Source organism: Orcinus orca, chromosome 9 (genome assembly GCF_937001465.1).
Source record: "Orcinus orca chromosome 9, mOrcOrc1.1, whole genome shotgun sequence".
In the NCBI taxonomy this organism is placed as follows: Eukaryota; Metazoa; Chordata; class Mammalia; order Artiodactyla; family Delphinidae; genus Orcinus; species Orcinus orca.
In genome coordinates, this window is record NC_064567.1 from 6,857,962 (window position 1) to 6,875,896 (window position 17,935).

General features: G+C 44.4%; 1 protein-coding gene across 1 annotated transcript; it reads right to left on the reverse strand.

The window, feature by feature from the left end:
• Positions 1–309: 309 nt before the first annotated feature.
• ZNF212 (zinc finger protein 212) lies at positions 310–16,769 on the reverse strand. The gene is made up of 5 exons (XM_033412671.2): positions 16,605–16,769; positions 4,745–5,134; positions 4,486–4,612; positions 3,170–3,259; positions 310–2,366 (listed from the first exon to the last, which is right to left on the reverse strand). Exons 1-5 carry the CDS (start codon positions 16,626–16,628, stop codon positions 1,498–1,500), a joined length of 1,500 nt encoding a protein of 499 aa, XP_033268562.1. The 5' UTR covers positions 16,629–16,769; the 3' UTR covers positions 310–1,497.
• Between the last annotated feature and the right edge of the window lie 1,166 nt (positions 16,770–17,935).

Here is a 17,935-nt window from a genome sequence, read left to right on the forward strand (position 1 = left end):
TAAGATGGACCCACACGGCCACATGTGTAGCTAAGCCAATACCCCTAAGTGCTCCCCAGGACTCCTGGTGCACCCACCGTGTCTCACCTGCCCTCTCTACCTCCCAACGTTCAGATGCTCAGACTGCCTGCAGCCCTCGACCACCACAGGTGTTGGTGAGTATTCCCATACACGCCTCTTCTCATCTCCCTAGGTTTAAGGAAGGATGCAGGTCAGGCTATGCCATCAGGCCTCTGGCACTGCTCCAGGTCAGGCATCGCCTCCATCTTGGCCCCAGGAGGGTATTCTTGACAAATGGAGAAAAACATCAAACAGGAGTTTTGTGGGTTTTTTTTTTTTTTTTTTTTTTTGCTAGTAGTTAAGTTTTATTCTAGGCAACTGCAAACATCGAACGGGACATTCACATAGGACCCAGGAGCCCACTCTCATCTCCCCAAACAACAGTGGGGCAGGCATTCAACACTCCTGAGAGATGGGCATCTGTGTGCTTTTTTTCCACCATTTCAGGAATAGTCAATCCCAGAGCTACTGTGGAAAGTGTGTGATCTGAACAACCTCAAGAAACAACTGGTATAATAAAAACCAACTCAAGTAACCACTGGTATAAGCTGAACAACCTTAAGTAAAAAGTAGTCTTCTATGCTGGGAGGCTGCAGAACCGCAGCAAGGATGGGATGGAAGAGCAGAGAGAAACCCAAACTCAGAGAAGCAGGACCGTACCTCAGCTCCTTTACAGGACCCTTCATTCCCAGCAGGGGTTCTGGGGTCTGACCCTACTACTCTCCTCCTCTCGGTCAGGTAGCCCTATTCCGGAGTGCCAAGCACCCGCACAAGAGGGAGCCCAGCACTACGGCCCTGACTAAATGTGGGTGGGCTAAAAGAGCCCCATAAGTGATCCCCTCCCAGAGGGCAGGCCCAGTCCCCATGTTAGGAACAACTTCTACAACTCTGGAAATCTAAAAATTGTCAGACTTTTTTTTTAACCAACTAAAATCTAATTCCAAAAAAAAAGGGTCTTCAGAGCACGGTAAGCAGTTCATTTAAATTATTTCTTCTACTTGTTATTAACAAGGAGATGACAAAAGAAGAGCAGCTAGAGGGCTTCCACGTGTCTGCTCGCTCCTTTGGCCCGACTCAACCCTCGGGAAGACCTGAATGCCGGGACGGGCCCTGGAACAGGCCACCAGCCCTGCAGGCTCCGAGAGCCAACCCCAGCCCACGACTATCAACTCGGATGGGAAAAGCAGAGACTTGACGGTGCCACAGAGATGGCAAACTCGGCAGCAGGGTGAAGACAGCAGGAGAGGCCTGGCCCCGACTCCTCCTCTTCCGTGGTTTTCAGGGCAGCCTTTGGGCTCGGCCTGGCGCCTGGTCAAGGGAAAGCAAATCAAAGTGACTCCCCTCAGAAAGAAGTCAGTCCCTGACGCTACACTGTCTCTTCGGGGGGACAGTGCCAGCCCCCTCTGCCTCCCCCAGTCGGGCGAGGGGCCGGCACCCCTAAAGCAGGCCGTTGGGCCTTCCGGGCTCCAGGGCTGGCCCGCCCCGCTCCCGCTGGTGGATCTTCTGGTGCTGCAGGAGGTGCTGCTTCTGGACAAAGCTCTTCTCACACTCAGGGCAGCTGTAGGGCCGCTCGCCCGTGTGGATGCGCTGGTGCCGCACCAGGTCGGACGGGTGGCTGAAGCTCTTGCCGCAGTAACCACAGATGAGGGCGCTCCGGCTTTTCCTCCAAGGGATGTGGCCGGGCAGGGCGACCAGGCTGTTGGGTGAGAACCGCTCCTGGACCCGGCGGCCGGCACCGGGCCCCTCCTGCAGGTGGCAGCGCTGGTGGGTCAGCAGGCTCACCCTGCAGCTGAAGCTCCTTGTGCACACATCACACTGGTGCAGCTTCGCCTTCCGGGGCTGGGGCTTAAGCTGGGGCCGGGGCCGGGGCCGAAGGCTCTCCTCTGGCTCCGAGGCCGTGTAAGGCTCCCATCCTGAGTGGGTCCGCAGATGTGCGGCCAGCTGCTGCTTACAGCGGAAGATGGCCTCGCACTCGGAACATTCGTAGGGGCCAGCAGTGTCCCTTTTCAGCTTCAGGCCCTGCCCACGCTGCTGACCCAGCTGCAGCTGCCTGGTAGACTTCTGCTTCGGGGGGCAGCCCAGAGTTCTGCCACTGCCAGGGTCTCTACTGCCCTCAATGGGCTCCTCTGGATTAGTGTCCCCGGGACCTGATTCCAAGAGGACAGAACGTCCCTGACCATCCCAGAGCTCAGGCTGCTCCGGGCTCAGGAAAGCGTGCTCTTCGGCAATGCCCGAGAACTCTCCAGGAAGTTCCGCAGAGCCGTCCTGCGTGTACTGTATCTCCTGCTTGATCATAACCCCTTCCACTGCCAAGACAAAGAAGAGCCACAAAAAAGATCACATTCTAGCACCTTTGGTTTTTTCAGAGCTGAACAAACATCTGTGAATTTCAGAAGGGCTCAAATCAAAGTACCCCAGGATCAAGGGAATCAGGATAATTTGGAAGAGGATGAGACAGACTGGGCTGCAAGACCTGAAAAAGTAACCTATACTCAGGTAGAGACATACTGATCAGAAATCCGAATATGTTATTCTTACAGAACAGTGTTATAAATCCTCTAAGCTTGTCCACAAATTTGTATTCAACTCTGTGGAAAATGGTAAAGTATACATAGGTAACACCTAAGCTAATTTAAGTGTTACAGAGTGTTAAAATAATACATGTGAATAATTTTTAAAAAACCAAACAACTGAACCTATAGCTTAAAAATTCACGTATCCAGCTCTGTTCTTCCTGCATATTCTCCCCAAATTACCTGGTTTACAACGGTTTCTCCTGCCACTTACCCAGTTAGCTTCACTCCTGAAGATCTGACCAACCCTATTCTCAATCTCCAGTGGGTTTTGACTAAGGCCTGTTAGACACTCTACACTGTCTGCAGGGCATAGAGAAGTGTGACACGGCCGTGAACCTTAGGGACTCCACACAGCAGTTAAGGAGGTAAGATACACATATAATAGGTGAGCTGATGATAATCATGAAGGACTTTAGAACAACTAAATGCCGGGTGAGGTTACTAACAATCAGTGTCTGGCCGTTTAGCAGTGGGGCAGCTCGCTACAGGCTGCAGGGAGCGGGCCCGGGGGAGAGTGTTCTGGAGCCACTCACCTGGGTGGACACCACGAGCGTCTTCCTCCTCCAAGTCACCCAGCATCTCTGTACCCAACTCCGCTTCTCCTTCTGGCTGGCCGAGCACCTCTGGGTTGGAAACGGCACAGTGTGAGCCCAGGAGACAGTACTGGTCATTTGCCGATGAACAAGGTGACCAATGTCAAGGAGCTGATATTAAAACTTCAAAAGATTCAAAGTCACTTTCCCTTAGCAGTTTGGGACAATTAGAAAATTATGGCCAATTCGAGTGATCCATTCAGCTAACTGCTGCCTTCAATGCCCCTTCTCAGCCGTTTGAGGCACAGGTGGTCAGGCTTCAGAGCCCACTGCTTTCCTTCCAACACCACCATTGCCACCCACAGACATGGGCTCCTCTCCGGGTATCTAACTTCATCTGGGCTACAGCACTGCAAGGTAAGGTCAGCACCGCTACCCCCCACTATGACAGACAAGGAAACAGCCACTAGCAGAACACGTGAGCCAGTCGAGGTCACACAGTCCCATCTCTGACCTATTTGCTACTCCCCTCCCCCTCCGCTTCGCTCCAGGCACGCTGGCCTTCTTGACAAGGCTCCACGGACCTAGGTGCTAAAAGATTTTGTCAACCAAACAAAATGCATTTATTATGTAATAGCCTACATTTTACATATAAAGATGTACATCTATCAATCGGCACTTCTCATCAACACAAAATGAACACTGGGACCACAAGGACCATCTGTAATTCCAGGTAAACGCCAAGAAACAGTGTTTGGTGAGCCCATGCTGTCTGCCCATCCCAGGCAACAAAGGATTTCCTGTCAAGCAGTCCTAAGTATTAAATGCAGCATGAGGAACCCTAGCCATGTTAAACCCTAAGGCACATGATGACATCTTATCTATTAGTAAATATTATCAAGAACTGACTGGGGGCTTCCCTGGTGGCGCAGTGGTTGAGAGTCCGCCTGCCGCTGCAGGGGACACGGGTTCGTGCCCCGGTCCGGGAAGATCCCACATGCCGCGGAGCGGCTGGGCCCGTGAGCCATGGCCACTGAGCCTGTGCATCCGGAGCCTGTGCTCCGCAACGGGACAGGCCACAGCGGTGAACCGACTACATGAGCACAGGGAAGAAATACAAAATGCACAACACCAAGACCTTTCCGAAAGTCTTCATAAATTGAGGGCCTGGAGACTCCCATTTCTCAACCTGGCTGAGGCCAAGAGAGGATCCACAGCCCACTAGAATCACAGATGCAGCCTGGGTCACAAGCTACTTGGCCAAGAATTGTAGGATGCCTAAGAGCAAATTCTAGGGAGAAAACTCTGCTACTTACTTAGAGAGACCAGAGTCTCATAGCTGCTTTTCATCGCATTTGTGTACAGCTCCTTCTGCCAGCCCTCCAGGTTCTCCCACTCCTGCTCTGAAAAACAGACTCCATCATTTTCAAGTGACCTGGACACCTGAAATCACAAATGTCACATAGTGAGTGTCTCCTACCAAAGCCACAAAGGAAAAGCCAGCCACTGAGAATCTTCACTAACAAAGGGCTGGGCCCACCCCCTCTGGTCTGACTCTCAACCCTCAAGGCTTACCTTGGGGGCCTCACCCTTGCTGCCCGGGGGCAGCCGCAGGACCCAGAAGTTCCTGTTCCTCAGCAGGTTCTCCACGTTCTCCAGCCGCCTCTGCAGCAGCCCGTACTCCTGCAGCAGGGTCCCCAGCACCGCCCACTTGCCCTCCAGCTGGTTCCCCAACTCCACGGCCGTCTTCTCGCAGTCGGCCAGCTTCTTCTCAGCCGTCCCCGTCCGGCCCTCCAGGCTCTGCAGCCGGGCAGCCTGGGACTCCATCTTCTTCTCCACAGCTTGAATAGCGGCCACCACTGTCCAGAGTGAGATATCTGTGGTCTGCAAATAGGAGCTTTCCTCTGGTGCTTGTGGGGGCAGCGTGGAGGAAGTCAAAGGGGTGGAGCGGCGCTTCCTCCTGTGCTGAAGAACCAGATACGGCGTCAGGCAGTCAGTGTCACTTCCAAACAACAGGTGAAAAAACACAATGGGTCCAGTGGGTCCAGGAGCGCTTACAGCACCTAGTTTCTACTTCTTTTCTTTCTTTTCAATTTAAAAAGCATGTGCGGGGCTTCCCTGGTGGTGCAGTGGTTAAGAATCCGCCTGCCAATGCAGGGGACACAGGTTCGAGCCCTGGCCCGGGAAGATCCCACATGCCACGGAGCAACTAAGCCCATGTGCCACAACTACTGAGCCTGCGCTCTAGAGCCCGCAAGCTACAACTACTGAGCCCGTGTGCCACAGCTACTGAAGCCTGCGCGCCTAGAGCCCGTGCTCCACAACAAGAGAAGCCACGACGATAAGAAGCCCACGCACCGCAACAAAGAGTAGTCCCGATCACTGCAACTAGAGAAAGGCCGCGCACAGCAACGAAGACCCAACACAGCCAAAAATAAATAAATAAATTTATTTAAAAAAAAAGATTAAGAGGCATATACCATGCAGTAAACTAATAAAAGCATGAAAAACATATAAAAATAAAAAGCAGGTGCTTTTACATTCTGATGCTGCAAACTATACATCTATCCTGTAACAAGAAAAAGCTGAAAAGAAGAAGAAAGAAAAATGTATGTAAAATACCACCATCCAGAAATAAGCTTGGAATTTTGGTGTATTTCCTATAAGTTTTTTTCATCTTTTAACTTATTTCTTTTTCAACAAAACTGCAATCATATTGTACATGTTTTGTTACCTGTGTTTCACTGTCAGCATATTCCGTAAGACTTTCCTGCATCAGTATTCAGTTTTTAAGCCCATTTCTTTCTACTTGATATTTTGGACTATTTCTAACACTTTGCTATGATAAATGATGTAACTTACATCCACACTCAACTTCACATTCCTTCTTGACTTGTAGCTGATTATGTCAGCCCTGCTAAAAACCTTTCAGTGGCTCCCCACAATCAAGACAAAATTCCTTAGCAGGACCTACAAGACTCACCTCATTCATCTTTGCACCCTAGCAACTAGTATAGTGAAAACACCTACTAAATCCTTCATAAACATTTACTTAAATGACTTGACTAAGTCCTCGGACATTGTCCTCAGACTTCACATTTTTATGGTCTGTCCCAGACAGTAGAAAAATCACTGTGGCTGAACCTCAAAATTACTAAAACCAACACTTGGGAAGTCTTCCTGAACTGCCTCCTGCCCTCACTGTCTCACTGCATGTTCATTTCAGTCCGAAACCCCTGAAACTTCATATTCTCAAGTGTAACAGCATACACTTGATTCAAGGCTGCTTCTCTAACCATAATGAGGACACTGAGAACAAGGCACTGAAAGGAAATATCTTTGAAAGAACTGCTAGGGCCAGAGCTTATGGTCTGGAGAAAGAGGGGACAAGATGAAACCAACCGGCACAGAACTGAACTCTTAAGTTTGCATGACCTACTCCAGTTAACCAACTCAGTTCATTATTGAGCATACAGTCAAAAGCTTAAATATCCCCCTTAAAAAAGATTTAAAGAAAAGTTTAATGTAAAAGAAAAATACAAATGAAACAAAAAAATTAGATTACTGGGTAAATTCATTTCATCACATGTTCTGCTTTTAACTTTAAGTCTCTAAGTCTCTAGTTTTTTGGAATCTCCTCTTTCCTTTCTGTGGCCAGCACTGTGTTGCTTTCTAGCACTTTTTCCAAACAGGAAGGTGGGTTGGGATCTGAGCAGAGAAATAACATCTCTCCTCTTCCACGTAGTCAAAGGCTAAAAAGAGCAGGCAAGCCAAGGTTCCTCTTTTCTTTTGTTTTAAATTATCTATCATGACAGAAACAATTTGAATGTCCATCAACTGGTGAATGGATAAACAAACAAACTGTGTCCATTCGTACGTTATGGGTTCAATTGTGTCTCCCCAAAAAGGTATGTGGACGTCCTAACCCCTAGTACCTCACAATGTGATTTTACTTGGAGATAGTCTTCACCGAGTAATCAGGTTAAAATGAGGTCATGACAGTGGGCTCTAATCCAATGTGACTGGTGTCCTAGTAAAGAAGGAGGAATACAGACAGAGACAAACACACAGAGAGAGAAGAGACGATGTGAAGGCACATACAAGGAGAAGACAACCACGTGAAAGTGGAGGCAGAGGTTGGAGTTATGCGGCAACAAGCCAAGGAAACACCTGGCACCACCAGAAGCTGGGGGAGAGGCATGGAACAGACTCTCCCTCACAGTCCTCATAAGGAACCAACCCGGTGGACACCCTGATTGCAGACTTCTAGCCTCCGCAACTGTGAGACAATAAATTTTTTGGTTAAGCCACCTAGTTGGTGGGATTTTGTTACAGCAGCCCTAGGAAAGACATATCGTATATCAGAATACTCCTTAGCAATGAAAAGGAACAAATTATTGAGACTTGTAACAACATGGGTAAATGCCAAAATCACTAGGCTACGTGAAAGAAGCCAGACACAAAATGCTACATACTGTATTCCATTTACGTGAATTGAGGAAAAGGCAAAACTATAGACACAAATCAGAGATCAGTGGTTGCCAGAGGCGGGGATTGGGGGAAATTAATTACTTAGGGGTAATTTCTGGGATGATGACAATATTCTATAACTTGGTAATATGATGGCTACACGTTTTTCAAAACTCACTTAACTACAGTTATGCCGAAGGAGTAAATTTTACTGTATGTAAATTATATCTCAGTAAGCAACACTCAGAATGTTAAGGAGAAAATATTAGCTATTATAAAAGATACCATAAACAAAGTCTAAAAACAAACTGGGAGAGAATATCTGTAAACAGGATATGAAGTGCAAAGGAAAGATAAACAACCCAAAGATAAAACTGCAACTATAAATAATTTGCGAAAGTGGAAATGCAGGTGGTCAATAAGCCAATGAAAAGACAGCCACATTAGCAGTCAGGAATGCACATACAACCAAGTGAAACCACTTTTCACCCACGAGGTTGAGAAATATGAAAGAAAGGGGCAGGAACAACATTCAGAGCTGACTATGATGTGGTAAAACTGGCACTTCCATAACACTCCTGGAAGGAATGAAAAACACTACAAACTTTGAGGAAAGAAAATATCCAGGAAGTCATTAAAAACCCTTTCACCTAGTAGTACCGCTATGGGAATCTTCAAAAATAAATGGCATTACTGTTTAGTGACATACATACAAAGATGATTACTGGCAACATTCTCTGGAATAGCCAAAACTTGGAAATAATCTAGATGTCTAATATTTTTTTTGGCCACACCGCGTGGCTTGCGGTACCTTAGTTCCCCAACCAGGGATTAAACTCGGGCCATGGCAGTGAAAGCACCAAGTCCTAACCACTGGACCACAAGGGAACTCCCTCTAGATGTCTATTAATAAGAGGATGGTTAAATAAATTATGGCACGACCAAAGATGATGTTATACAACTGTTAAAAAGAATGAGTTAGATCTATATGTATGGTTTGGAAGACTGTTCATCATACATTGATAGGCTGTCAACTTTTAGGGAAACATATTTATTCTGACTTCATTTTCCTAAAGAAGAGAAAAGATACGTGTATATGTTTCCACACACAGAAAGGTTTGGGAAGGTATTCACCAAACTATACTAACATGAGTCAGTCTCAGGATATGAGAGAGAGGAATTTTAATCTTTGATTATAAACTATTGCTTGTTTGACTTTTTCAATAAACACGTATTCCTCCATAATTTTTTTCTTAAGTTCCATATATAAGAAAATTCCTGAAGGTAGTGAGAAATTTTTTAAAAGTATACTTACACTAACTGTATTTCTAGATTTTCTGGGACAGTCCTGCTTGCATATTGTATCATAGTGTCAGATCATGTATCATACATTGGGCCTGCAGCCATGGTCTGAAACCCATTAAGTACAAGACACAGCCCCTGTTGTTTAGACACCTACAATCTGCTTGAGTAAAACACTGAACAATTAAATAACACTCTAAAGTGATACTTGCTTAAGCTGGACTAGATGATATTTAAGGTCACTTCTGAGATACCATGACTTACTGAATAGTTTAAAAAACAATATTTACATAATACATAAAATATATAAAGTAGTGACAACAAATCTCCATGTAACCACCACTCAGTTTAAAAAATTAATTAATTAAAATTAAATATATATGTATATACACACACATATACACATGCACACAGCATACCTCGGAGAATACTGTGGGTTCTTAAAGCAAGTATCACAATTAAGCAAGTCACATGAATTTTTTGGTTTTCTAGTACATAGAAAAAGTTATGTTTACACTGTTCTGTAGTCTAATGCAATGGCATTACATCTAAAAAAAGTATATACCTTAATTAAAAAATTAAATTTTTTCAGGTAAATAATGCTGACCATCATCTGAGCCTTCTTTCTGTAATATTAACATCAAAGTTCACAGATCACCATAACAAATATAAAAACAATGAAAAAGTTCAAAATATTTTGAGAATTACCAAAATGTGACACAGAGACACAAAGTGAGCAAACACGTTGGAAAAATGGTCGATGACAGACTTGCTCAACACAGAGTTGCCACAAACCTTCAGTTTGTAAGAAACACAGTATCTACCAAGTGCAATAAAGCAAAGCACAATACAATGAGGTATGCCTGTGTGTGTGTGTGTGTGTGTGTGTGTGTGTGTGTGTGTGTGTGTGTGTGTGTTTTATATATATCACCTTTACAGTCCTTTGTGCAACTCTCTGAAGTAACTACTATCCCAAATTTGGTTTTTACTATTAACTGCCCTTTTTCATGTTTGTTTTTTTTTACGTTTGTTTCCAAAAAATATATATTCTTTAAATTTTGCATGTTTTAGGATTTTATATGAACAAGTCACTTTTCTACAACTCCTGGGAATAGCTTGTTGTTGCAGGTGGCTTTAATTAATTCATTTTCATTGCTGTATAATATTCCATCGTGTGACTATACCACAGTTTATTTTTCTATTCCACTATTGATGTTTCCCCATCTCTGTCATTACAAGCAGTGCTATGATAAATAGAATTGTGTCTGGCTTCTAGTGGACATGGGCAAGTTTCCCAAGGGTATAGTCCTAGGAGGGGAATTGTTGGCTCATAGGGTATATACACATCCTGAACTTAAGCAGATAATGTCAAATGTTTTCCAAAGCAGTCATACCAATTTCATTCTTGTCAGAAGTCTGTAAGTATTCTGGCTGTTCCACAGCTTCATCAACATTTGTTACTGTCAAACTAAAATTTGCATCCCTCTAGTAGATCTGAAATGATACCTCATCATGGTTTTAACCTGCATTTTCCTTGATTTTTAACAAGGGATAAGCATCTTTTTTATGTTTATTGGCCATTCAAACTTCCTTTGACTGAAATCTTTAATCCATTTATCTTTTGGGTTATCTGACTTCTCATAGGATCTATGAGGTTGTCTCATACAATTTCTCTGTAAATTCTGTATACTAATCTTTATCAGTCATATGTGTTACAAATAACTTCCCTTATTTGTGCCTCATTTTAAAATTCTCTTTATTATCGTTTGATTAAAAGTCCTTAGTTTTAATGTAGTTGAGTTTTATCAGTATTAATTCTTTTGTGGTTTGAACTTTTGTGTCAGGTATAAAAAAAAATCTATATCCCACAATACTGTCTTCTAAACACTTGATAGTTTTGACTTTCACATTTAAGCATTTTTCTCAACTAGAACTGAGACAGTATTTGTGTACAGTGCAAGCTTTGATTTTCATATGGAAAGTCAATAAATAGATCTAATACTATATAATGAAAAATCCATCATTTACCCACTAATTTTTTTTTTTTTTTTTTTTTTTGCAGTACGCGGGCCTCTCACTGTTGTGGCCTCTCCCACTGCAGCGCACAGGTTCAGGACGCACAGGCTCAGCAGCCATGGCTCACGGGCCCAGCTGCTCCGCGGCATGTGGGATCTTCCCGGACCGGGGCACGAACCCATGTCCCCTGCATCGGCAGGCGGACTCTCAACCACTGCGCCACCAGGGAAGCCCTACCCACTAATTTTTAATGCTATCTCTGTCATAAATCAAGTTTTCATACATACAGTCAGTCTGTTTCTGGCATCTCTGTTCTGTTCTATGGGTCAATTTTTCTACTGCTTTACTAAAATTACCATCTTAATGACCACAGCTTTTTGATAATTATTGATACAAGTCCCACCTCCTTATTTTACAGGAGTATCTTGACTAATTTTGGCCTGTTGATAGTTTACAAGCTCGAAAGGTTTCATAAAAATATCTTTAGAGATTTTGTTTGGCACTGCATCAAGTCCATAGATAAATTTGAGAAGTGACATCTTTAGGATAAAATGTTTCAATTCACACACATAGTATATACTCCTTTTGTAAGGTATTTTTTAACACCTTTTGGTATTTAAATATATTCCATAGGTATCTGTTCCAATCATCAATTGCTAGATCATAAATAATCCCAAATTTTGTGGCTTAAGACAACAACATCTATTTTGTTCACGAATCTGCAATTAAAGGAGGGTTTGTCAGGGACAGTTTGTGTCTGCCCCACTCCATGTCAAGCAGAGCAAATCATAGGCATGTAGGTGCTGGAATCGCCTGAAGAATCCCAAGCCACATGGAGAGGGATGTTGGTGGTGGTGATGGTGATGTTCTGTTCAACAACCCTACCTAAGGTCCTGGTCTACAGTCAGCATCAGCCACCAGAACACACTTTCATTTCTAATGGGGTATTTTTGCCTTCTCTCTTTTTTCACTAATCTCTCTGAACGTTGAAATTATATATTGATATGTGGATAAAAAAATTAGTATTATCCTCTATATCTGTGCTGTCCAATATAACAGCCACTAGAAACATGTGGATGCTTAAATTTAAATTAATTAAAATTAAATTAAAAATTCAGTTCCTCAGCTATTGAGCCACATTGCAAGTGCTCAAATAGCCACATGTACTTTGTAGCTACTACACTGAACAGGACAGAGAGAATATTTCCATCATCTCAGAAAGTTCTATTGCATGCACTGCACCCTTACTAGTTTTTCTCTGCTTGATAAAATACTAAGGTTGTGTTAAAATTTCTACTATGATAATGGATTTTCCTTATAGTTCTATCAATTTTTGTTTTATATATTTTGAGACAGTATAATTAGGTGCACATAAGATTAGAAATGTCCTATCAGCCTGGTAAATTGAGTCTTTTACTATTATAAAAGTAGTAGTAGCCGTCTATCTCTAGCAATATTAATACAGTTAAGCCATTTTTCTTTTGATTAGTATTAGCCTGATACATGTTTTCATATCCTGTTATAGTCAACCATTTCTATAGCTTTATCTTTCAGTTGTATCTCTTATAAGCCATTTGCTGAACTTTAACCAATCCTATCAATCTTTGCCTTTTAACTAGAACATTTAGTCCATTTACATTTACTGTAATTGTTGACCTATTTTTATTTATTTTTACCTTTTTTGTGCTATTTATCCCATCTTCTTTCTTGCCTTCTTTTAGATAATTTTTTCTTATTCTATTATCCCCCCTTTTAAATTGTAAGTTATACAGCCAATTTCTAGTCTTTTAGCAACCATCCTAGAAATTACTTACAAAGACCTTTAAATATCTGAATTCTGATCATCTCTTCCTAACGTTTACATCAATGCTGCCATGTATTTTAATTCTGCCTTTGGTTTTAACCCACAAGAGATTATTACTGTTTTATTCAGTCAATAGTTGTTTAGATTTACCCATTTTAATGGATCATCATACTTTCTTACACTTTCACTTTCCACTTAAGATAATTTTCCTTGTACCTGAAGTATATCCTTTAGAACTTCCTTTAATAAGAGTATATTGGTGAGGGAGACGCAAGCGGGAAGAGATATGGGAACATATGTATATATATAACTGATTCATTTTGTTGTGAAGCTGAAACTAACATACCATTGTAAAGCAATTATACTCCAATAAAGATGTTAAAATGAAAAAAAAAAGAGTATATTGGTAACAAATTGTCAGTTTTAATTTGTCTGAAAATATTTTACCTTTTTTTTTTGAAAGGTACTTTTGCACAGTTTTAAAATATGGGATTACATAGTTATTTTCTTTTAGCCCTTTGATGAAACCATTCTACTGTTGGCTGGCTTCCACTGTTACTGAGAAGCTGAACCTCATCAGCCTTACAATGGTTCATTTGAAGTTAATCTTTTTTGTTTGGCTGCTTTTAAGAATTCTCTCTGGGGCTTCCCTGGTGGCGCAGTGGTTGAGAGTCCACCTGCCAATGCAGGGGACACGGGTTCGTGCCCCGGTCTGGGAAGATCCCACATGCCGCGGAGCGGCTGGGCCCGTGAGCCATGGCCGCTGAGCCTGCGCGTCTGGAACCTGTGCTCCGCAATGGGAGAGGCCACAACAGTGAGAGGCCCGCGTACCGCAAAAAAAAAAAAAAAAAAAAAAAGAATTCTCTCTGCCTTGTATTCTGTACTTTCACTATTACGTGTCTAGGTAGAGATTTCTTTATGTTTATCCTGATTGGGATCTACGGGACTTCTAAGTATTAGTATTTGCATCAGTCCTACAATATCCTCAGCCACTAGATATTCATCAAATATGTCCTCCAGTGCAGATTGTGTGTGTGCATGTGTGTGTGTGCGCGTGTGCGCGCGTGTGTGTGTGTGTGTGTGTGTTTCCTACTGGAATTCCAATATGTTTTTCTTCTGGAATTGCAATATCTGAAATCTCTGAAGGTCTGATTTTGTTGCCCATTAATTTTACTGGCTTTTTCTCATAGTTTTTCATCGCTTTTTGGATAACTTTTTATTGTGAATTCATTTTTCTTGGCATTTTATCTGAGAATTATCTGAAGTCTGAGTTAAGTGTAGACTCCTCTGGAGAAGATCTGTGTTTATTTCTTATAGACGGCTGGAGGCTCTACTTTAAACTAAATTCTTGGCTTAAGGTTTCCCAGACACCAAGGTCGTGTGAATTCAGGCAATAAACCCACTTGAGAGTCAACATGAATTTTCAAGGGGCACCTTGCACCCATCTCCCAGCACCAAGGTTTGACATGATTTTCTTTGCAATCACTCCTTGGGGGTAAGAGCTTACTTCCAGGTCACACTGAACGTTGCCCTTTGAAGTCTCAGTTTTATGAGACTGGAGTAGGAGGCGTCTTAGACTCCCCACCGTAGGCTCTGAGTTTTGTCTTCTATTTTCCAGGCCCCTTGAGGTCATAAACACTACAGATGAATGTTCAGCCAATGCCCTCAAAGTTGGCTTCAGAACTCTGCTTACCTCTTAAGCACTCCATTTTCCACTTAGTCTTTGGGCTCCACTTATTCTTTATTTTTTTTAATTTATTTTATTTATTTATTTTTGGCTGTGTTGGGTCTTCGTTGCTGCGTGTAGGCTTTCTCTAGTTGCAGTGAGCGGGGGCTACTCTGCATTGCGGTGCACGGGCTTCTCATTGCAGTGGCTTCTCCTGTTGCAGACACAGGCTCCAGGTACATGGGCCTCAGTAGTTGCGTCACTTGGGCTCAGTAGCTGTGGCATGCAGGCTCTAGAACGCAGGCTCAGTAGTTGTGGTGCATGGGCTTAGTTGCTCCCTGGCATGTGGGATCTTCCCAGACCAGGTATTGAACCCGGGTCCCCCGCATTGGCAGGCGGATTCTTAACCACTGCGCCACTAGGGAAGCCCCTCCACGTATTCTTTACTAGCTACATTTCAAATATATTTGTTTTTCCCCCTCAGCATTTTTAGTTGTTTTCATCAGGGCACCCACTTGGCCATACTGTCAAATAACAGGTACAGAATCTTCATCTCAAGATGAGAAAAGAAATATGCTCAAGGACAATTTAAATACGTTCTGCAATGACAGATCCATAAATTACTTAAAGGATAGTTGGGGATTTTGGAGGATCTTTAAGACTTCTTTTTTTTTTTTTTTTTTTTTTTTGCGGTACGCAGGCTTCTCACTGTTGTGGCCTCTCCCGTTGCGGAGCACAGGCTCCGGATGCGCAGGCTCATTGGCCATGGCTCACGGGCCCAGCCGCTCCGCGGCATATGGGATCTTCCCAGACCGGGGCACGAACCCAAGTCTGCTGCATCGGCAGGCGAACCCTCAACCACTGCGGCACCTGGGAAACCCAAGACTTCTTTTTAACAAGGTCTGTTGTAGACATGTAGGTAACGGCGCTGACCAGTCAAGAAGTACTCTGGAAATTAGTAACTTGTCCTCCTGCCCGACTTTAGTACTACAATTTGATCTTGGGGAAAAGGCAAGTCTTTGACTGGATCACCTTAACTTAAAGGAATCAAAACGAGGTAAATATTGTGATTATCATGAACATCTGTGTCTTGTTTCCATAATTTGTTGAAAGCAAACACTGTGTTCTTTAAGTCTTCCAATCCTTCCCCTCTTAGTTCTTACCCACTTCCTACAAGAACCAAATACAATGCACCCAGCTCATGGTCAAGTTTTCACTACAGGATCTCCTTAGCCCTCTATCCTCACAAAGGTCTCACACGATTTTGAAAGTGTTTCTAGATCGAGAAATGCTGCACTAAAAACCAATTAAACTCCATCTACCCTTCCTATAACAAATCATCCTGTATCATTAAAATAACCACCACTTTGTAATAATATGAGAGTGTCAGAGCTGCCAGAAACCTTAGAGATCGTCTAGTAACTAGTCCAACACTCTCAACTTACAGCTAAGGAAAAGGAGGCTTCAAGTGAACAAAGTTGCCTAAAATCACTAAAGTGGATAGCTGAGAGCTGAGTTACGGCTGATACCTAGTTTCCCGACACCGTGCCCAAGCTCCACGTCTTGCCATTCCCTGAATGGGGACATCTGGGGAAGGGGGAGAGGGAAAGAGATCGACAGCTTCACAGACAAAAGCCAACAACTACACAGTGAGATAACACCTGTCCCAAGGAGAGGAAGCCCAGCCTGACTTCAACCTGCGGCTGCAACCCAGGGCAGAGTCTGTAGCAGGAGAGCACGGCAGAAGAAACGAGGGAAACCCATCAGCCCGAGAACGAGCTGGTCGCAGAGAGGCAGAGTCCTGGGGTCCCCGAAGCACCGGGCAAGTTCACTGGCAGTGACGGGGACCCAAGGTTTCCAATCCGCGCCCCCTCGCCAGCCTGGAAACGGGCTCTCTTAGGGCGGGACGAAAACGTGTAGGGACGGTAGCAAATCCAAGAACATGAAACAAACCTCCGAGAAGTTTCTCGGCGAAGGCGCGTGGCACTGGGGCTGTGGCCCGACGCGGAGGAAACCGACAGGGGGAGGGCAGAACTCTGGGGTTGCGCGGAGAGGTCGGCGTTGACCCACGCCAGCTGCGGACCACGGCCGCCCAGCCCCGCACCTCGAAGCCCCGCCCCGGCCGGGGCTCAGCCGTCCCGAACGCGCCCTCGGGTCCGCGCCAGGAGGACTCTTACCCGAGCAGGCGCCGACTCCGCCATGGCTGCCAGTCGCCCCCCAACACCCGGGCCCCGCCTGATACGCCTCGGGGTGCGTGCGGGTCCGCTGGGCGCCCCCGGCACCTCCTCGAAGCTGCCCCCAACGCCGTGTTGATACAAGGTGCATTATGGGAGTTCGGCCCTCCCGGGCCAATACCGGCTCCAGCCGCTCCTCCTCACCGCGCGGCATTCCCTTTGCGCCTCCATGCGGCAGGAGGGTGAACAGCACCTCGGCACTCCGAGCCCGAGAGGGACAAAAGGACTCGGTGCTTCCCAGTCAAGTGCATGTTCGGAATTTAAGGCAAACCCATGGGCCTTTTTGTGTCTTCTACGTACCCAGCACTCTGGTAGGTGCTTTGAGGGATTCAAAAAAGTATAAAAATCAGACTTTGCTCTGAGGGAAGAACGTGTAATCTGGTTGGGGAAAAGAGATACGGTCCCAAATGGCAAGCAGTTTTATTCCAAAAGTACACCTGTTATTTCACTTTTTAGAAACTAGAAATACACTTCTCATATCAGCAGTGGGTTAGGTGCCCAGGCCAACCCCCTGAAGCTTATCAATGATAGTAATCATGCCTTGGAAAGTCCAAGATAGCCCTGATTTCATACCCAGCCCACACGCTACACGTTAAACCATGCATTCTGCGTTTTGGATTGAAAAGCATGGTTATCTTACCATTTGAGTACGCAACACACAACACTAATGCAACGTAATTATGTAATTTGTGCCACATTTTCTCTATAGAGACAGGCGATGAATTTCCACTTCGAATGATAGGCATGAAGCAATTCCCCTGAGAGCTAAACTCTTAAGATCAACAGGAAAGTATGTTCACGTGACTGGCTCCTTCTTAGTGTGCAGGGCTCAGTTCAGACCTTACCTCCTCCGACAGACATTCCCTGTCCACCTGTCTACAGCGCAACACCCTCCTCCATCCCAACACTCAATCCTGTTATCCTGCCCGAAATTTTTCATAGCATTTATCACTATCTGAAATAGCCTCATTTTTTTCATTAGTTTGCATAGTAATTATGTTTCACTAAAATATCTCCACTGTTATCCTCCATTTCTTGCACACAGAAATGCTCATGAATATTTTTGGATGATTGAATGGTGAATCAGAAGATAAGGATAGGAAAAGTCAGCCCCAAGAGAAGGCATGATGTCCAGGGCAACCAGACTGACAGGGGATTCGTTGAATCATTAATACACCTAAAGAAAAAATGGGACAGGCTGAGAAAATTAGTCAGCCTTGGAGATATGTCTCAGGCCAAATTAGTCAGCCTTGGAGATATGTCTCAGGCCAACA

What these genes read in the sequence shown, in the direction of transcription:
- ZNF212 (XM_033412671.2), bottom strand. Translation starts at nt 16,628, where the DNA reads ATGGCGGAGTCGGCGCCTGCTCGG. An exon ending in GCAAGGGTGAGGCCCCCAAG is followed by an intron (nt 4,613 to 4,744) that starts GTAAGCCTTGAG and finishes TTGTGATTTCAG; the next exon opens with GTGTCCAGGTCACTTGAAAA. An exon ending in CGCTCGTGGTGTCCACCCAG is followed by an intron (nt 2,367 to 3,169) that starts GTGAGTGGCTCC and finishes TTGTCTTGGCAG; the next exon opens with TGGAAGGGGTTATGATCAAG.